The sequence below is a fragment of the Monodon monoceros genome, unplaced genomic scaffold (assembly GCF_005190385.1).
Source record: "Monodon monoceros isolate NGI ecotype Baffin Bay Population unplaced genomic scaffold, NGI_Narwhal_1 Super_Scaffold_12, whole genome shotgun sequence".
NCBI classification, from domain to species: domain Eukaryota; kingdom Metazoa; phylum Chordata; class Mammalia; order Artiodactyla; family Monodontidae; genus Monodon; species Monodon monoceros.
Window position 1 is genome coordinate 67,389,879 of NW_021703768.1, and position 22,316 is coordinate 67,412,194.

Consider the following 22,316-nt stretch of genomic DNA (forward strand, 5'->3'; position numbering starts at 1 on the left):
AAACTTGATTTCTGCATGTAACTTTTGAATTGTCTATAAGGTCTATCTATTTTTATTTACTTATTTTATAACTGCTACATAGCTCTTTTATAAGTCAGGAACTATTCTAAGAACCTTACATATACCAATTCACTTAAATTGAACAAAACCTCTTTGAAGTTGGTACTATTATTACCTGGATTTTACAGGTAAGGAACGAAGGCATCAAGAGGTTAAGGCAACTTGGCCAAAGTACCAGATAGTAAATAGAACAGTCAGAATTTGAATTCAGTATGGCTGCGTTCTTGATCACAACATCATGACGCAATTCTTTAGAGAATGTGTTCCTACAGAATGCCAAGAGCATGCTCAGCATGACAACACTGGAATAGAGGTTTTAATACTATTATTATTGTTATTATATCTCCAGGTTCTCTCACTGCTTCAAAGTATCCCTCCCCATATGTGTAACAGGTACACTTTAATTTGGACACAAACACTGGACTGTAGAAAAAGCATGGGACAAAATTTCAGGTTTAATGCCTGTTCTGCCCACCTTTGAGCAGGAATTCATGACCTTGGTATAGTCATCGTGTTTATCACAGAATCCTTTTCTCGTTTAACACTGAGGTTGGTATTAGCTCAACTGGTTATTTCAAGATTATTGCAAGAATAATGCATACATTAGCCTTTTAATGGATAGAGTACTCTAAAAACACTATCAAAGGGAAAAGGTGAAAGAAAAAATGTCATTGGCATTATGGTGATTGGTAAATTTCATAAATGCCCCACTTCAATGTTCACTACATGATGACCTGATAACCAGAATGTCTTGTTGTGAGGTGAGACTTACCACGGAAGTTTTGGGTCAGGAAATCATTGTGGAGATAATATAGCTCAACCTCCATAGTTGAATAATTAATGGAAGCTGACCTCAGAGCCCAGAGCATGTTGTGTGATGCACCCTGATTTATGCCATTTATGCCATTCAATCAATGACATTGACTGAAATAGAGCTGAGCTGACACAAACAACATGTGTCTTGTTATTGAAAATATTTAGTAGCTACTGTGTTGATGTGTAGCAGTAATGGGTTCTATACTCAATTGCTGTCTATGATTTGGATGAAGCACTTGGGGGTCTGATTTCTCAATTATAATTTTACCACGTAGAGACACTGTGGGGATTTATCAACATACTATGCAAAGAAGGTGCTAATTCTTACTTGAAATTTGCTATATTTTCCCAGGATTAGTACTTAAGAAAACACCCTTATCTGTGGTTCTATCTTTTACTGAGGAGCTGAAATTGTGTCCTCCTACTTTATTTTCCAAGCTTTGATTAAAATAAAATAAACAGAAAACATTGATTATTGTCCATTTTAAATCATAGTTCAGTGAATTTTATTCTTTCAGAGGGAAAAATTAAATTCTGAAAAGGATTCTGCCCCAATTCTCTCTCATTGTGTGACTTATTTAAAAATTATGTGTTGCCACTGTACTTTAAGTAATATGGATTACAGAATTTGCCTTCACATAACTACTTTGATATATGTTGAAAAATAAATTGTCCTAGAGTACAAAGTTACCTTAAGGTGTCACCCAGTTTTCCTATGATTTCAGGCAGGGACTGTGGCCAAATAAGCCTTCACACACAATGACGTCTACTTGAAACTCCTTGAGAAAAGTTTCATGCCTTCTATTTCATTGTAGTAACTCTTATGCTTTACTCTAGTAATACCTTGTAACAAACAGTATGAGCCTAGCACATAGTAGGTGCCAATAAGATTTGTTGATCAATCTAATTTACTAATATTAAAAACTACAGGGGTTCTAATAGTTTTAAGAAATAAATATCAACCTATCAAAATACAAATTTCAATGAATTCTTAATGCTTCGTCTCTTTCTCTTCATTCATGTAACTAATGCTAAGTGGAAAGAAGAGAGCAAATGTTCCCTCATTCATCCAAGAGCCTTTCACTTTCCATTAGAGTCATATTAATCTTTCCCTCACTTCCTACATTTATCTAACCTTCTTAGGCTCTCCTTACCCAGGCATTCTAAGTCTGTTCCATACTCTAGATGCTCTAGAGCCATTTTTAAGTTTTCTTTGATAAAATGCCTGCTCCCTCTCTCATTGGTCTTACTTTTATAGAATAGCCTTTTCCTCACAGTTTTTACCCAACTGGACTTTCTATATGCCTATCTATAGTTTGTCATTTTTAAATGATTTATGGCATTATATAATAACTGCTTAAGTGAAAATAAAAGGGGATGCAGTCTTATTTAAAAAACATATTTGATAGGACAACAATCTCTTCTTTTGCTCTCCAAGTATATTTTTATTCTCTTATTATACAAACCAAATAACTCCAAATGTACATTACTGTGATTAAGTAGATCTAAGCCCATTAAGATTTCTTTTCATTAAAACAACCATCATGATAAACTGTTTACCTTTCCTATACAATACTTATGATAGTAAAGGTTCCCAAATAACTCTTATCCCAACCATTTACTTTTAAGGATTTAGTCTAAGGAGACAATGGTGAATGTACCCAAAATTTAGTTAGAAGAGTATGTACCAAAATGATTATAATAGAGGAAATTTGCAAGTAACTTATCTGTCTAAAAATAGGGGCTGATACAGATTCCCAACAAACATATGAAAGGATGCTCAACATCACTAATCATTAGAAAAATGCAAATCAAAACTACAACGAGATATCACCTCACACCAGTCAGAATGGCCATCATCAGAAAATCTACAAACAATAAATGCTGGAGAGGGTGTGGAGAAAAGGGAACCCTCTTGCACTGTTGGTGGGAATGTAAATTGATACAGCCACTATGGAGAACAGTATGGAAGTTCTTTAAAAAACTAAAAATAGAACTACCATATGACCCAGCAATCCCACTACTGGGCATATACCCTGAGAAAACCATAATTCAAAAAGAGTCATGTACCAAAATGTTAATTGCAGCTCTATTTACAGTAGCCAGGACATGGAAGCAACCTAAGTTTCCATCATTGGATGAATGGATAAAGAAGATGTGGCACATATATACAATGGAATATTACTCAGCCATAAAAAGAAATGAAATTGAGTTATTTGTAGTGAGGTGGCTGGACCTAGAGTCTGTCATACAGAGTGAAGTAAGTCAGAAAGAGAAAAACAAATACATATGGAATCTAAAAAAAAAAAATGGTTTTGAAGAACCTAGGGGCAGGACAGGAATGAAGACACAGATGTAGAGAATGGACTTGAGGATATGGGGAGGGGGAAGGGTAAGCTGGGATGAAGTGAGAGAGTGGCATGGACACATATACACTACCAAATGTAAAACAGCTAGCGAGAAGCAGCTGCATGGCACAGGGAGATCAGCTCGGGGCTTTGTGTCCACCTAGAGGGGTGGGATAGGGAGGGTGGGAGGGAGACACAAAAGGGAGGAGAAATGGGTATATATGTATATGTATAGCTGATTCACTTTGTTATAAAGCAGAAACTAACACACCATTGTAAAGCAATTATACTCCAATAAAGATGTTAAAAAAAAAATAGGGGCTGGCTGAATAAAATGAAGGTAAGTGATGGAATGTTAGCCTGATATTTTAAATAATGTCAGGAAAGAAGTTTTAATGAATTGGAAAGATTTTAATTTCATATCCTAAGTGAAAAAGAATGATCAAAGAATATGCTATGTATAGTATGTTTTATGCACACATATGTACACACATAAACACAAGTAGACAATTTTATATAAACTGTCTACAATAGCAATTTAATTGTATATAATAGCAATTTAAATTGCTATCACTCTTTATATGACTGTATATGGCTATAGATACAGACATAGATAGAACTTTAGATGTAGGTAAATGATACAAAAGATAATGAAAGTATAAATAACCTAGGATTATGATACTTTTTATTTACTTCTTTTATTTTATATTTCCTAAGTTTTCTTCTTTATTACTCTTGTAATGAAGAAAATCAATAATTCTATGTAAAATATAAATTCTTAAATATAGCTGGCTATGTCAAGATAAAAACAATGTACATACTGTTCACTTTTCTTCCTGTTAATGGTATTTAGCAACTCAACCTAAATTATGTTTTCATTTTCTTGTTTCTATTGTAATCATAGGAAGAAGATTTTGTTCATTCTCCAGCAACATATCAATTTCCCTGAAATGATTAGACTTTAACACCTTGTCACAATTGGTTAAAAACAATGTTATTTTTAAATGACTTGCTCTGTTTAGGATACCGTGGGTTGATGGGTACTTAATTCAACTGAAAGGAAACAAACAATAGCTATAATTGTTAAAATCAAGCAATAGATTAATGGTGAAAAATCAATGAAGAAGATAAAACCAAGTAACAGTAGAGAAGGTTTTAAAGATTGTTGGGCATGTTTTCTCTATTTTATAAGTCATTTGCAAGTCTCCTGTAGACCTCTTTTCCACTAAATTGGAAGAGAAAAATTTCCCAGAGTTTAATGCTAAATATGTCATTTAGCCTATCACTTTAAAATAGTACTTTTCATAAATATGCAGAATTGTACATTTTGGTAGTGCCACAACCAATTTCATGCCACTCCATTTGGAATCTGAATAAAAGGAAAAATTAATGTCACTTTGCATTTTCACTTTTCTAATTTCTTCAATGTATTTCCCTAAAATAAACAGAAAATAATCAAGCTTTTCCTTTTAAAAGAGTTTTTACTTTTTCCTCCCTTATAAAAAATAGAGGATTTTTTTTGATAAAAATCAGTGTTACTAAAATTTTTGTATTCATAGCTAGTAACATAAAAATAAATATCCACAAACATATCTATATGTTTACCAACTTTTTGCACTGCCAATAAAAACTGTTAAAAAATTGAATAAAAAGAAAAGCAACTAACATTCTATGGTAAATTATAAAACTGGCTATAAATTCTTCCCTTCTTGCACCCTTGCCTTTGCAACATGAAGTGGCAAATCTTCCCATCAAAACTGTAGTTAGCTAATGTGACACAGGCTGAGGTTTGATAAGTGCTTGTAATTGTGATTTGATCTTTCTCACTGCTCTTGGGACCTTCCCACAACCACTATGTAAGGAAGCTTGATCTATCAGAGACAAGCCATACTAGCCAAGCCATCTTCAACTATCCAGTGCCAGTGAACCAGAATACCACTTAGGTGACTTACAGAATTTTGAGATGAATTGTTGTTTAAAGCCTCTAAATTTGTGATTTGTTAAGCAGAAAAAGCTTAATGATACACATCTACTATCCCTTCATTCACGAAGTATTTATTCCGGTTTAAATGGTATACAACAAAAAAGAATTAATTTATTACATTAATTTGTTGTCTTTTCCTGAAAATAAAAGCCTTACCACAAATTGGCACTCATCTTTTGACTGGGCAAGAGAGGATTTCTGTACTTGATATTTTCTGAAGTCCTTTGATGTTATACATGTGTTTTCTGAGGTTAGTATATAAATGTTAGGGCTTGGAATTGCAAGCTAACAAACTCTGATTATTATTATTAACAGTAAATTAGAACCACTTTAAAATTAATAAGCTGGTTTATAAGCTATGTTATAGAAATTTAAATATATATAAAACAAAATTATTTTTCTATAATATATGCAAAATAAATGGCAAAACATTTCTCTTAAATTATTAATTCTGTCATTTAAATGTACAATTCTATTTGTAAGAACACATATTTAATCATTTTTATTAACAAAAAAGTAAGTAAACATAACTCTGAAAATAAATGCCTTTGACTCTTATTGACTGAGAAATTTCTAAGCTATCATCCATGGCTAGCAGCTTTTGAGAAACTATTTTAGTGTATGCAGAATAGCTCTCATTATAATTTCTAGAAATATGGATTCAATCATGAGCTATCTTTCCTTAGTCCAAGAAGTAATCTTAAGGGGAAAAAAAAACCTGACAATTACTCATAATTTCATCTAATATATGAATAATTTAACTGAAATTTACCAAATCTCTCATTTGGTAACCAAAGTTCAGAAATCTAAAAGTAGCCTCACTCTACCCAAGAGATCTACTTAAAGCTTATCAATATTCTGATATTTCATGCTCATTAAGAAGAAGTCTTTTAGAGAGACTCAGCCTCTACTACAATACTTGAAATTCTGTCACTGGTCATCTTCTAAAAGATAAACATGAATATGGTTATTCATGGTGCAAGACGTACAGTGGAAATTGGTGTGTATTTTTTTTTTTTTAGTTTTTACGAGATACTTCGTGTTTCTGGGGCAAATGTAACCAATTTCTCATAATGAAATGGAAGCAGAAGGATATTTAGAAAAAACCTGATTAGAAGCCAATGAAATGACAGACAGGATAAGGAGGAAGAACTAGAAATGAAATTATATGCTTTGTTTCCCTGTACTGAACTACTCTCAGAAACACAGGTACTTTGAATTCTTTCTAAAAGTGATGATGGATTTTAAATTACTACAAAATTCCAATGTTTATGTCCTCTATTGTCAGAATGATAGTTTTAATAGGTTAAGCGTATGCTAAATATCATTAAAATATCTATATGAGTCATCTGATTTAGTTTATTCTTAGTAAAACAGAAGCTTAGGTTTTATATCATATTTCTGAATCATAATGTCATTATAGTTCTATTTTAAAGGAAAACCCCCCTTGGCCCAAATCCCTCTTTAGTTACTGTCCTCATCTGCCATCTGTATGCAGTGAAGGTATCTCAGCTCTTCTCTCTGTTAGAACATCAACCTTTCAGCCTTTCCTAATAGTCCTATCCAAAAATAACCTCCTTTTATTCTACCTCACACTTGTCTTTATTTTTTTTTATTTATTTTTTTTGCGGTACGCGGGTCTCTCTCTGTTGTGGCCTCTCCCGTTGCGGAGCACAGACTCCGGACGCGCAGGCTCAGCGGCCATAGCTCACGGGCCCAGCCGCTCCGCGGCACATGGGATCTTCCCAGACCGGGGCACGAACCCGTGTTCCCTGCATCGGCAGGCGGACTCTCAACCACTGCGCCACCAGGGAAGCCCTTGTTTTTATTTTTTTAATAGAGCTTACCATGATAAGTGTAGTGGTTTACTGTCTAGTTCCCCTTTTGACTAGAAGATTTGTGAAGGCAAAGCCTCTTTTTTAATGGTCATATCCTCACTGCCAGGAAGAGTGTCTAACACATAGTATGTGCTCGCTAAATACTTGATGGATGGGCAAATAAGTGAATAAATTGATGAATGTCTGTTATAGTTATTTTTAAAAATTAAAGACTACTTTTTTACAGCAGTTTTAGATTCACAGCAAAATAGAGGAAGGTAAAGAGATTTCCCATATGGTCTCTGACGCCGCACAAGCACCTCTCCCATCATCACCACTCCCCACCAAAATGGTACATTTGCTACAACTGATGAACGTACATTTACCCATCATAATCATCCAAAGTCTATAGGTTGCATTAGGGCTTACTCTTGGTGTTGTACATTGCATGGGTTTGGACAAGTGCATAGTAACATGTATCCAATGTTACAGTATCATACAGAGCATTTTCATTGCCCTAAAATCTTTGGTATATTGCTACTCATCCCTACCACCCTGCCCCAGCATCCACTGATCTTTTTACCGTCCCCAGTTCTGCCTTTCCCAGAAGGTCATCTATGATTCATACAGTATGTAGTCTTTTCAAACTGGCTGTTTCACTTAGTCATATGCATTTAAGCTTCCTCCATGTCTGTTCATGATTCGATAGTTCATTTTTTAAAGAGCTGAATAATACTCCATTGTCTGGATGTACCACAATTTATGTATTCACATACTGAAGGACATCTTGGTGGCTTCCAAGTTTTGTCAGTTACAGATAAAACTGCTATAAGCATCCGTGTGCACGTTTTTGCGTGGACATAAGTTTCCAAGTTCTTTTGGTAAATACCAAGGAGCATGATAGCTGGATCACATGGTAGGAGTATGTTTTGCTTAGTAAGAAACCGCCAAACTATTTTCCAAAATGGCTGCACCACTTTTGCATTCTCACCAGCAGTGAATGAGAGTTTCTACTGCTCTAGATGCTTTCCAGCATTTGGTGTTGTCAGTGTTCTAGATTTTGGTCATTCTGATAGGTGTGTAGTGGTATCTCATTGTTTTAATTTGCATTTCCCTGACGACACATCTTTTCATATGCTTATCTGCCATCTGTATGTCTTCTTTGGTGAGGTGTTTTTTAAGGCTTTTGGCTCATTTTTTAAATCAAGCTGCTTGCTTTCTTATTGTTGAGTTTTAAGAGTTCTTTGTATATTTTTGAGAACAGCCAAGATTTTTTTTGGAGAACAGCTATGTTTTTTCCAAATATACTCTCCCAGTTTGTGGCTTACCTTCTCATTCTCTTGACACTGTCTTTCACAGAGCGGAAGTTTGATAAAGCCCAGCTTATCAATTCTTTCTTTCATGGATTATGTCTTTGGTGTTGTATTAGAAAAGTTATCTTCATACTCAAAGTCTTCTAGATTCTCTCTCATGTTATTTCCTAGGGGTTTTATAGTTTTGCACTTTACATTTAGGTCTATGATCCATTTTTTTTTAATTGAAGCATAGTTGATTTATAATGCTGAGTTAATTTCTGCTGTACAGCAAAGTGATTCAGTTATACATATTATACACACACACACACACACATACATACACACACACATATTTGGTCCATTTTGAATTAACTTTCTGTGAAGGACATCTATGTCTATATTCATTTTTTTGCATGTGAATGTCCAGTTGTTCCAGCACCATTTGTAGAGAAGACTCCCTTTGCTCCATTGTATTGCCTTTGTTCCTTTGTCAATGACCAGTTGACTATATTAATATATATCTATTTCTGAACTCTTCATTCTGTTCCATTGATCTATTTGTCTATTGTTTCTTGATACCACACTGTCTTGGGTACTATAGCATTACCGTAAGTCTTGAAGTCAGGTATTATCATTCCTCCAACTTTGCTCTTCTCTTCTAATATTCTGCTGGCTATAATGTATCCCTTGCCTCTCCATATAAGCTCTTGAATCAGTTTGTTGACACGTACAAAATAACTTCTTGAGATGTTGATTGGGATTGCTTGAATCTATAGATCAATTTGGGAAAAACTGACATCTTGACAATACTAAGTCTCCCTATCCATGAACACAAATACCTCTCCATTTATTTAGTTCTTCTTTGATTTCATTCATCAGAGTTTTAAATATCTATTTAATTTTTGTGGGTGCTAGCTTAAATATACTGTTTTTTAATTTCAAATTCCACTTGTTCATTGCTGTTATATAGGAAGATGATTTACTTTTGTGTATTAACCTTGCATCCTGCAACTTTGCTATAGGTCCTCATTAGTTCCAGGAGGATTTTTTTTGTTGACTCTAGGATTTTCTAAATGATTACATCATCTGTGAACAAAGACAGCTTTATTTCTTTCTTTTCAATCTGTATACTTTTATTTCCTTTACTTGTCTTATTGCATTACATAGCACTTCCAGTACAATATTAAAACGGAGTGGTGAGAGGGGCCATCCTTGCCTTGTTTCTGATCTTAGCAGGAAAGCTTTGAATTTCTCATCATTAAGTATGATGGTAGCTGTAGGTTTTTTATAGATGTTCTTTATCAAGTTGAGGAAGTTCCCCTGTATTCCTAGCTACTTTTTAAAAAATTTCCTCTAAATCTTCCATGTGCCACAACCTAGCTCTTTCCTCACAACTCCAGCAAAATTGATCTTGGCAAGATCATCCATAAGTTACATGTAATCAGTGTAAGTGTTTACCTTGGTCAACTTCTCCACAGTATTTGACATTGCTGACCACCCATTCCTGTCTACCCTTAACTTTTGGGGCACAATGCTTTCCTGGTTTCTCTTCTGTCTCCCTAACTACTCCTTCTCAGTCTTCTTTATAGCGTTTACTTTCTCTGCCTATTGCTTAATTATTGATGAACCTCTCATCAGTTTCCATTTCTTGGTCCTCTCTTCTTTTCACAAGTTATTCTGCTTCTGGACAGATTCATACAGTCCCTGAGCTTAAATCACTGTCTATATAATTATGACTTCCCAATCTATGCCGGACTTCTTTTTTTTTTTTTTTTTTTTTGCGGTATGCAGGTCTCTCACTGTTGTGGCCTCTCCCGTTGCAGAGCACAGGCTCCGGACGCGCAGGCCCAGCGGCCATGGCTCACGGGCCCAGCCGCTCCGCGGCATGTGGGATCTTCCCGGACCGGGGCACGAACCCGTGTCCCCTGCATCGGCAGGCGAACTCTCAACCACTGCGCCACCAGGGAAGCCCTATGCCGGACTTCTTTACGGATGTCTAGCAGATTCCTCAAATTCAGTATGTGAAATACTCAACTCATTTTCTGCCTTCCAATCCAGTGTATCCTCAATTTTCACTGTCTCAGTAAATGGCTCCAAGTTGCTCAGGCCAGAAATTTGAGATGTTTCTTCTTTACTCGTCCCTTTATGCAAACCCCTTTTATCCAGTAACCCCATAAGTCATGGAAATTTATCTGTTGTATCCTTTAAATACTTATTGACTCCTCTCCATCCTCTTTGTTACTACACTGACCCAGGCTAAGATCATCAAGTCTGACCTGGTCTCTGCAGTAGACAACAAATTGTCCCCTGCCATACTCTGCTCTAATTTTTTCCCCATATTTCAGTGACAGTGATCTTCTAAAAGTACAAATCCTCTCCATCACTCTTAGAACGAAGTCCAAATTCCACAAAACATCATGCAACCCTGCAGAATCTGCCACCATCACCAACTCCAGACTCATTAATGGCCATCATGTCTCTCCACTTTTAAGCCACAGTAAATTTCTTTCAGTTCATGGAATTATGACTTTTCTTATATCCTGGTTTTCCTAAAAATTATTTCCTCTGTCTGGAATACTTTTAGCCTTCTGCCTGGTAGATTAAAATTATTTTTTAGAATTATGTCAAAATATTATTTTTTTCAGGTAGGCATGCATTCTCTGACACCTAGCTTAAAAAATGACACCTGCTTTATATTCTAATGGCTCTATCTACTTCTCCTATTACAATACCCATCATATTTATCTACTTATTTATCTGCTTTCCTAGATAAACAGTAATTCCTGTAAATTTGTTTATCAATGCATCTCTACCATTAGGTAACTACTACTTAGTCAGTGCTAAATAAATATTTGTTTAAGAATAAATGAAAACTAAGATTTTATTTTTTTTAAGTCAATCACTTACTCTGTCCTCTTTGGTTGCATTAATATACTATGCAATTGAGTTTTAAAATATATATTTGTTATTAGTTTACAGAAATACTCTGATAGCATACAGAGGAGAATTATACCATGGAACTTGGACAATTTAATAATTCCCAAGGTTTCCATATATGAATGCTAGAATGTTCACTAGTAATAGAAATTTTTCTATGAAATAAATGTGTCAACTTTTGGCTCCAAACTGCACAGTGCCATTCAAGAACGTGAGCAAGTAACTGGGGAGTAATTAGGGTCTTAACCACATGGTGCTTATCTACCAGTCCCCTGGAGAAGGTTGCACTGTCCACTGCACGTCTATGTAAACACTGGTAAATCTGGCTGATGTCTTCAAATCAGAGGATGCTAACTAGGCTCTTTTCCTTCCCTTTGCTCATAAAGATGCTTTCCTATTGCCTTTTGTGGATATCAGAAGTGAGTTTTCATAACTCTAAGAGGCTGAGAACATCACGGTCTGTAGGTATGTCTGTATAAGGGGGATGTGTGTGTGTGCTGGGTGGGCAGGCAAAGAGACAGGGAGTGATAGAGATAAAGTATGGATATTGGAGTACACAGCTAGATCAAGAATTAAGTACAAAGAAGAGCAATGCTGCCTAGTGAATGAAGTTCACAAATCTGAGCAAGTTAATTTCTCCAAACTTCCACAGGTAGCATAGGAATGTAAGTGATGTGAGGTTTGGTCACAAAGGGAGTAAAGTGTTTTGTGCTTACCTGACACTAGATGCTTTGAGAGGGAAGAGTAAAAGTCCAAAAATGGATGAGGCTCTCTTTGAAATAAGTAGCATCAAGAACTTATAATAAGGCTACTGCAAATTAATGAAGTTTGAGGTAAAATCAAGAATCAACTTTTATCTCTGAGAGTAGCATATGTTTGAAATTCCCCTCTCCAAATGCACTACAATAGAGTATATTTTTGATTGTAGTATAGAGTAATAATAATTTTTAAAGTTAGATCAAAATGCAAGTTTTAATAAGGTGATTTAGAACTTCATATAATCACAAAATATATATGGTTCAAAAGGCTAGCAGCATATCTCCATCTTTGCAAGGATTAATGTTAAAGTAAAAATACAGCAATGGTGACAGTTCAACTCTTTTGTCCTTTATGATATCACATCAAAATACCTATAGCTTTTGAGGTTTTTCTGGTATAAAATTCTAGCATTACACTCAGCTCTTCTGCACTGGTGCTACCCAACAGCAGGGAAACAACAACAGCAATGTCCCAGAAATGTTCCAGAAAAGTGGTAGATTTTTTTAAATTAAAAAGGCGGGATTGTCTTTAATGATCTAATGTTCATATATTTTGTACCAATAATTAGTTTTAAAGACACGAAAAAAATAAGGTAGGCTAGATATTAAAGGCATTGCTATTAAGTATTTTTATTCAATAAATACTTAGTATTCCCTGATTATATGCAAGAGTTAACAAAGAGGTAGAAGAAATGTGAGGTGTTTTAATAACAGAGAATAATGAATCTAAGTAAAACTTAATTCTATAAGCATTTGATTTCTCAAAGTCTCATTGAACTAAGAGGAATATGGCAGTACGTTTAGTTTTTAAAGTGTTGCAGCCTATAGTATCATTCTTCTGATAAAATGACAAATGTTGAATTAATGTTTAAAAATATGGCCTAAAGTATTCAAGTATTTACTTCAAAATTCTATAAAGATACTGGTTTCTTAATTATTTAAACACATTTGCCTCTTCAGTTCCAGATTTGGCTCTTACAAAGTAGCAACAAAAACATTATATACTGCAAATCTAAGGCACTGCCGATTTGGGGTCAGTGGGCTTAAAATATAACTCTTTTTTATGCTATTATATATTCCTGTTGGGAATATTTATCATTCTAATTTTCTTCAGAGATATAGACTTTTGTAAGGATAGCATTCTCATATTAAATTCTGAAACTCACTGTACATATTTGGAGACTTGGTCAAAGTGGTTACAACAGTTTTATTTCTATGGCACTGAATCAAATCCCCTAAAATAACAGCAAGTTAATAAAAGCCTTAAAAGAGAATTGTCTTTGAAATGAATCAAATGAACATAGTACTTTTCAGCAATAATATAATTAACTTTTTCGAGTGTAATACATTCATACCAATGTAACATAAAAATACAAGTAAAACACATTTAAAAAATAAAGCACACTAAAATGCAATTAATAGTGGCCAAAAATGGCTGGTTAGTGGTTTTATTTAATTATTCTTTCATTCATTCAACCAAGTTATTGGGTATTGGGCTCCTACTACACATAAAGGAACTAGTTAGGTGCATTAGATACAATGGTGAGTAACTCACACTGATCCTTTCCTGTAGACAGAACTACTTTTCTTCTTCAAAACTATTTTTGAAAAGCTATGGACATCTCTGACTTTTCCAAGGTTTATGCTGGCTGACTGAACTTTAATCCAATACATGTTTGGTTTCCCTATATCGAACAGATATAGTTCACTTTTTTCTTCTTTTACTGACATGAAAAAAATTTTCTTCCAACTTAACCATGGTATTACTTTTAATCAGAGAAAAAACCTCTATACAAATTTATGTAGTGCTAAATTATTTAAAGTACCGATATCTGCTTAATGGAGAACTATTTGGAAATTATGGAAGCCACCCTGAATCCACAACTATACATGCCAATGAAGTACTTCACAGATGAAAAACATTTTGAAATGTGATCACTGACTAATATTTGCCAAGCGTGTTTTTGAGACTTTGAAGAACAATGCAGCTAGAATATTTTTTCTTTCATCATGTATTTATAGTCTTAGAAAAGTAATGATTAGAACAGCTACAAAATACTGATGAATATTTTCAATCACTAAAATAAGTTCTATTTTATTCAGAGTGACTATCTAACTTGAATAAATTGACTTGGGAATTGCTTTCCAGTGAAAATAAAATTTAAATATATATTAATATTAGAAAAATAAATTTACTATATTCAAGTAGTACATGTAGTGCCTTTAAAGTATAATGTTCATCACTAAAATATATTTTTAAATTTTTTGAGAGCACTATGAATAAAAATATACTTTAAATATAAAATAAAAATGTTAAAATTAAGAGGCCTACAGAGAAGTAAACTAATTAGCAACACGTAAGAATCTTATACAGAGTACCCATAATGCACTGACAGCCAAATTTGTCAGTCACTCATGAAAACAAAGAGGATAACTATTGAAATGCTTAAATCTTACACTTACCAACCTCCACAACACTAGAACAATTGGGATCTGTGAAGCCATCTGGGCACTCGCAGGAAAAGGAATCATCAGACAATCCTGACACACAGATACCTCCATTTTCACATGGATTGTGATCACAAATATCACCTGAGGAACAAAGAAACAGATATTGACTTTTCTTGTCTTAGGCAGTGAACTGTACTATTTCACATACCCCACTCATCTTCCTTTGGTAAAGTCACCATACTATTTAGATTTACAGGCAAGGTAGGCAAGACCCATTTGAAACCATGTGCTTCTAAGAGAGATGATATGTAACACGGTAAAAATTAAATTTTACGATTCAAACACTGCATGTTGAATTGCATACTAAAAGCGATTAACTCAGGTTGGGTCCCTTCATTACATGTAAATGAAATATTGTCTAATTTGTTAAAGAAGATTAACTGAAATATCTTTGGTTGACTGGTTTATTAATTATTCCAATAAATAACCTATCTATATCCACACGCTTTGCTCTGTAACTTTGCAATTTCTCTCGATAAAGGGGTGGGGTTTATTTCTTGATCCCTAGAGTCTGGGCTTGTCCATGTGACTTGCTTTGGCCAATAGGATGTTAGGAGACCTGAAGTCAGCTGAGGTTTGAAAAACCACTTGAATATTTCTGCTTCCTCTCTTAGAACCCTGCAACCACCCTGAGAATAAAATCTCTCTCTTGCTTGAGAGAGTTGAGAGAAACATGAGAGGAAAGAGAAATAAGTTGTGCGGTAACAAAACCTAAAATATGTGGCCTTGGTTTTGATACTGGTGGCAGATGGAATCCAGAAAGGCACTGAAAGAATGGCTACAGGAGGCTAGAAAAAGAGCTCTCCCTGCTATATAGAGAGAAGCAGTTGGTAAAACTATCACCTGAGGATACTTGGGTGATAGAAAATGTACCTAATAAACTTCTGTATATGAGTAATAAGATTTGTAGTCAGAATGTTAAAGGGTCACTTGACTCTTAATAGCTGTATCTGATAAGGCATTACAAGAGAGAGACATGCTAAATAAAGAACTGATGATTTTGAAAGTAAAGAAAAGGAATAGAGAGGCACCAGGACTCGTGATAGAAAATAATTTCTCAACTTCAGCCTCTCAAACCAGTGAAAGATCAAATCCAGAGCTTTGTCAGAAGGATGGCCTCAACATAAATATAAAATGAAGGATGTAGCTACAAGACCTTTGTGAAAACATTTCATATAATTCAGGTGTAGCCTGAAAGAATCTCTCAGCTAAATAAAAAAGGAATTCTAGAAATCTTAAGGGTGTTATCCCTGAGTAACCTTAAAATACACAAAGTAGCACAAAGTAGATTAAGTCTGGAGTGAAAAACAGGGAGAGAGTCACGGGCATGCCTTTATTTATTTTTTAACAACTTTACTGGAGTATAATTGCTTTACAATGTTGTGTTAGTTTCTGCTGTATAACAAAGTGAATCAGCTATATGTATACATATATCCCCATTTCCCCTCCCTCTTGCACCTCCCTACCACCCTCACTCGCCAACCCTCTAGGTGGTCACAAAGCACCAAGCTGATCTCCCTGTGCTATGCAGCTGCTTCCCACTACCTATCTATTTTACATTTGGTAGTGTATATATGTCAATGCCACTCTCTCATTTTGTCCCAGCTTACCCTTCCCCTTCCCATGTCCTCAAGTCCATTCTCTATGTCTGTGTCTTTATAAATGTCCTGTCTCTAGGCTCACCAGAACCTTTTTTTTTTTGATTCCATATATATGTGTTAGCATACAGTATTTTTCTCTTTCTGACTTACTTCACCCTGTATGACAGACTCTAGGTCCAACCACCTCACTACAAATAACTCAATTTCGTTTCTTTTTATGGCTGAGTAATATTCCATTGTATATATATGCCACATCTTCTTTATCCATTCATCTGTTTTGTTTTTTGTTTGTTTGTTCATTTTTTCGGTACGCGGGCCTCTCACTGTTGTGGCCTCTCCTGTTGTGGAGCACAGGCTCTGGACACGCAGGCTCAGCGGCCAGGGCTCACAGGCCCAGCTGCTCCATGGCATGTGGGATCCTCTCAGACCGGGGCATGTCTCCTGCATTGACAGGCGGACTCTCAACCACTGCACCACCAGGGAAGCCCTGATTTCATCCTTTTACATGTAGGTGTCAGTTTTTCCAGCACCACTTATTGAAAAGGCTGTCTTTTCTCCATTGTATACTCTTGCCTCCTTTATCAAAGATAAGGTGGCCATATATGCGTGGGTTTATCTCTGGGCTTTCTCTCCTGTTCCATTGATCTATATTTCTGCTTTTGTGCCAGTACCATACTGTCTTGATTACTGTAGTTTTGTAGTATAGTCTGAAGTCAGGGAGCCTGATTCCTCCAGCTCCATTTTTCTTTCTCAAGATTGCTTTGGCTATTCCAGGTCTTTTGTGTTTCCATACAAATTGTGAATTTTTTTGTTCTAGTTCTGTGAAAAATGCCAGTGGTACTTTGATAGGGATTGCATTGAATCTGTAGATTGCTTTGGGTAGTAGAGTCATTTTCACAATGTTGATTCTTCCAATCCAAGAACATGGTATATCTCTCCATCTATTTGTATCATCTTTAATTTCTTTCATCAGTGTCTTATAATTTTTTGCATACAGATCTTTTGTCTCCTTAGGTAGGTTTATTCCTAGATATTTTATTCTTTTTGTTTCAGTGGTAAATGGGAGTGTTTTCTTGATTTCACTTTCAGATTTTTCATCATTAGTGTATATGAATGCCAGAGATTTCTGTGCATTAATTTTGTATCCTGCAACTTTACCAAATTCATTGATTAGCTCTAGTAGTTTTCTGGTAGCATCTTTAGGATTCTCTATGTATAGTATCATGTCATCTGGCCTTTTGGGAAGTCTGAGGTCTTCTGCCAGTGTTCAGTAGGTGTTCTGTAGGAGTTGTTCCCATGTGTAGATGTATTTTTGATGTATTTGTGGGGAGAAGTTCATCTCTAGGTCTTACTCCTCCACCATCTTGAAGGTCCCCCCACAGGTGTTGCTTTATTGCACAAAGAGGATGTGAATCAGATTTAGAAAAGCGCATATAGTTTCTAAGAGAGCTTTATAGGTGAAGGTGCCACCTCCTGGATTAAAAGGGAATGAGGCTTTTCAAAATTTAAAAAAGCAGTGAGGTCCCAACTTCCTTACTGCTTGGTATTTCTTAGGAACTTTATTCCCTTATAGGAGATTTCCCATGAATTATTTCACCTCTTTTCCAGAGTAATTGCTTTAAAATTTTAGAAAAATGAAAATGGAGGTTAAGATATTTGCTAAATTTATAAAGCAAGTCTTTAACTATATTAACATGATAGAGAAAAATACTACATTAGTACTGGAGCATATATTAGAAAATGGAGTCATGAAATAAGTGAATAAATGAATGAATGAATATTTTTTTTTTAATACTATAGAATTTAGCATGGCTGGACCCTGGAGTATTTGATTGCCAATGGCTGAGAAAGTATATCTATGTCAGATCAGGGAAGATTAAAAAGTGGCATCATAATTTGTAAGATGAGGAGCCAATGAATGTTTTTAACATATATTTTAAAGTTTGACATGGTCAGATCTATTTTAAGAAGACTATCCTGGCAGAATTCTACAGAATGCCTTTGAAAGTAGAGGTTGATGACTGGTAAAGATATTTCAATAGACTCTCTGTCTATCTCTTTATATATTTAGCTAGTGAGCCATTCAACCATCCCTCCGTTTGTCCATACATTTGTCCATCCATCCATCTATTCCTTGAGCACCCATTTTATGATAGGTACTGAGGTAAGTGCTAGCCATAAAGAATTAAGACAGTCCTTACAATCAATAAGTGCAGAGCCCACTATGGGAGATTAAAAAAATGGGAATGATTACAGCACATAGTAATAAGAGCTGTGATTAGTATACATAATCCAAATCTTAGGACCACAGGAGACTTTTATACAGACGCAGTGCTGTTAGGTGACGCAGAAGAGGAAGGGGGTATATGCTCAACATTCCAGGCAAAGAAAATAACGTATACAAAGGAAAAAGATCATGGCTTATTCCAGGAGCTTCAAGTAGGCCACTATAATTAAAGCATAGACATCTATGATGAGTAGAGAGAAATGAGCTCAGAAGGGTAAAGGCTCTGTATGCTGTACAAAAAATTCTGAAGTTTATCTGTAAGCATTGGAAAATCATAAAAGGACTTTACATATGGGAAAGTATATTATCACATTTGTGTTCTGGAATGATGACTCAGGCAGCATTGCGTTGAATCAAATGGAGTAGTCTAGGCTGATGGCAGAAGGACTAAGCATTAATCTTTTGAAGTCCCAGCAAAAAATAATGAGGATTTTCTTAATCCTCTTTAGAGATAGCTGTGGACAGGGGAAGCAATGCAGGCACCATTTAAACCCAATCCAGTTAATAAATACTAGGTAATAAAATAGGAAATGAAAGTCCTTCCAGATCACTACCCCCCATTAGAAACAAGGCATTATTGTTGAGATTTTCTAGAAAGAGCCAATTACCGGTTTAAAAGTGTGATCCTGCCACTCTGCCTTTGGTGTGAGCAAAGCAGCACAGCTTTGTACAGTCAAACTAACAACGCTGCCATCTTCTAACTCTGTTCATTGTATGAAGATCAGTACTAACACTCAAACTTTATTTGATAAGATGTCAGTCATATTTCTGGTACTGTGTATACTACAAAAAGAGGAGTTCTACATTCCCCAGACCAGGATCTGTTGTTGTAGTAATTGCAACAGATCAAGTAACATTGTAGATGTTTATACTGATTTATTCACACTGACAGAAGCAATCTCTACAGGAGAAAGGCAAGGGATGAACAGTATCTTAGAGGTTCTGGAGAATACAGACTATATATATTTATCCAAAATCAAGATCTCTCATTCTGATCCCTCTCACTCCTACTGCCAGGTTCCTGCAAAGTTTATTAACTGATGTGAGCTTACCCAAGGTCACATGAGGCCACAATGTCTGGTCCCTTTGGTTATCCCATCATCACGGGGAGTTTTGGTGTCCTAAGAAAACTTTCTTGGTACTTGTGCTACCCTTTCTGGTATTAATACTTTATCGGTTTTCTACCATGTATGTGTGGCAGTCATATGATGCTTCTGTGGTCAAAATGAGACAGGACAATCTGTTCACCTTTCATTATATCTCGTAGATGCCAGCTGCTGTTCAGCTGACCTGTTTTCTCTCTTGTCCTCATACATTTTTTTCCTTCTTTTTGCTTACTGCTTATTTCTAAGAAATTAATACTTGTGAAAACTCATATTTTATCCCCAGTATTGATATTTACTCAGTGTCTTTTTGAAACATAGAAAAGAGGTAATAGGTATGACCAAAATGTACCAGGTAGAATCAAGATGACACTGTGACCAAATTGATGTGGGGTTGAGGGAGAGCAAAAAATCTGGGTTGATTTCTAGAGCTCCTGTCTGTATGACTACGAGGCCATCTTTCATAAGTAAATATAATGGGGTTAGTGTCAAAGGAATTATTGTGTTTGAGAAGTCTGTGGAATATTCAAAATGAAAATGTCTCATAAAGCTATTGAATAAGCAGATAAGCAGTCACAGAGCTTTTGCTAAAACAGGGATTGTTAAGTACGGACATGAATACTGTATTCCAGTGACAGTCATTAAAGGGAGGGCAGAGGAGGGGAGTGGAGCAGAGAGGAAAGGAGAGGGGAGGAGAGGTCCTTGGGCACACTAACAAATAAGTGAGAAAAAAGAAGGAAGATTCTTCAAGAAAGAAAAAGGAGGAAAATAGTGATAGGTCCTATCCACTACCATATGAATATCCAGTTTATTCACTTAGGGTCTATTATGTCAAGGTCTGCCTGAGATTAAAGGCTCCCACATGTACCTGTGATAGATGGACAATGTCAGCAAAAAACAAAGTTTTGATGGGCACAACAGAGCCCATCAAATATAATTAGGGTTATTAGAGGCTGTGCTATATATCTGTTTCCCCACACCTAATTATCAATAGCACCCCTTTGTCAGTTGGGTTCTCCACAAAGACAAAGAGTACATCAAGTTTATTGAGAAGTAATGCCTAGGAAAGATAAAATGGAGAGGAAGCAGAAAAGGGCAGGAAAAGCCTTCATCTTGTGATGCAGATCTGACATCTGTGAAAAGGGTGGAGGGCGGTTATTGAACGAGGATTGAGCAGGGGAGCCTCAGTCCATAGTGCAGACTTGACAAAGTCTTAGCCAATCTACCAGGGAGCTCCAGAGCAAAGATTACACTTTGGAGGAATCCCCCAAGGGCAGAAATGACCAGGCACTAGTGCCCTTCCTGTGTTCAATCATTGGCTGGAGGAGGCTCAAGGCTCAATCATAAGGCTCAAGTGGGATCATGAAAGTGCTAGAGAAGAAGGTCACTGGAAGCTAATTACATTCTTTGCAGCCAAACAGCTTGTTCTTTCTTGAAAGGATATTGGAGCCATGCACCTCCACTGGTACCATAGTCCCCTTTCACTCTCAAAACTGCCCTGGTTTGGATAAGTTACATAGTTACTTTTGTCAAAACCATCATATCTTAGCCTGCTTTTTTTCTCTCTACACCCACTACCTCAGTGGGTGGTACAAATGTAGGTTGATATCTTAAGTAGAAACAAACCCTCTCTAGCTAAAATTTCAAGTCTAATTAAAATGCACTGTAGGGACTTCTGATTCCCTGTCATTTCAATTAATCTGAGAAAGCATCAGTTTAGGTAAGAATCCTGATTAAAATGCAATAGACTTCTGGATTTCAAGTTTTGTTGTCTGTTTGTTTGTTTCCCAGTGGATGTATTGGTTGAGTCTTAAAACTAAGATGGCAACCAGTACAAGAAGGCAGGCTCAGGAAAGGAAAAGAGGACAATACACGCTTTCATGGTTCTTTATTTCACTGTCAGCAGGCTCCTAAAATATACCTCCACATATTGTAATCTGTGTGCAGTGTTATACCTTGATGCATCTTGGCTGGCTGGCCTCACCTGCTTTAGATTAGGACAGATGTGTTTAATTTGAATCTAACTATGTTTTATGATTCCATCTGCAGTTTATGGCAGACTCAGGCAAATTAAGCTGATGCCGATTTGCCTTTTGGCAATAGAACGAAGCAACTGTTTCTCCCAGGGGCAAGAAATCATTGCAGGCTAAATTTAACTTCCCATTTGCCTCCTCTTCCCCACCCCCTTCCCCCGCTCTCCAGGGTTCTGCTTGGACTGGAACCATCCTGTCTGTGGTCAGTGTCCGTTTCATTCTTCTCACTGACCCACCACCTGTTCAAGGTGATTCAGGGACTGTCTTATTTCACTTTATTATCAATTTGCCTGAGCTTTTAGCCTGGATTGCAAAGTGTGTATGAATTTATAAAATATCATATAGCACTGCCCAAGACAATGCAAATAAAAAACCCCAAAACACTAAAAGTTGTACCATTATGATCGTGGTTGTGTTTTTTCTGTGAGCTCAGTATACAATCGTGCAACTTGTAATGCCAAGTAAAGGAGAAAATTCTATGTTGGCACTACTCTGGGAATCAGGTGGATAGAACAGCTAATTTCTCTCATTGATATATAAACTCTTGGATGGTGTATGCACTCAGTTTTCTTTATATATTACTGCCTATCTCCAGTTCACAGATTAGAGGGTCACTGATCCAGTTAGCATTATTGATATTCCAGCAGCCACATTAGACATTGGGAATGCAGCTTAGATGAAGACATATGGCTCCTGCATTCCTGGAATGTATAGTCTAGTGGAGCGGATGCATAATGAAAAACTTAACAAATAAATAAGCAAGATA

At 36.0% G+C, this 22,316-nt stretch overlaps 1 protein-coding gene across 2 annotated transcripts in view; it reads right to left on the reverse strand.

Annotated features, from left to right (window-relative positions):
- Positions 1–22,316, reverse strand: part of EDIL3 (EGF like repeats and discoidin domains 3) — a 420,308-nt gene that overhangs the window by 281,796 nt on the left and 116,196 nt on the right. For both annotated transcript variants that reach the window (XM_029218099.1, XM_029218098.1), the window contains exon 2: positions 14,479–14,607. In XM_029218099.1, the coding sequence (XP_029073932.1) occupies positions 14,479–14,607 (129 nt within the window). The remainder of the gene's footprint in view (positions 1–14,478; positions 14,608–22,316) is intronic.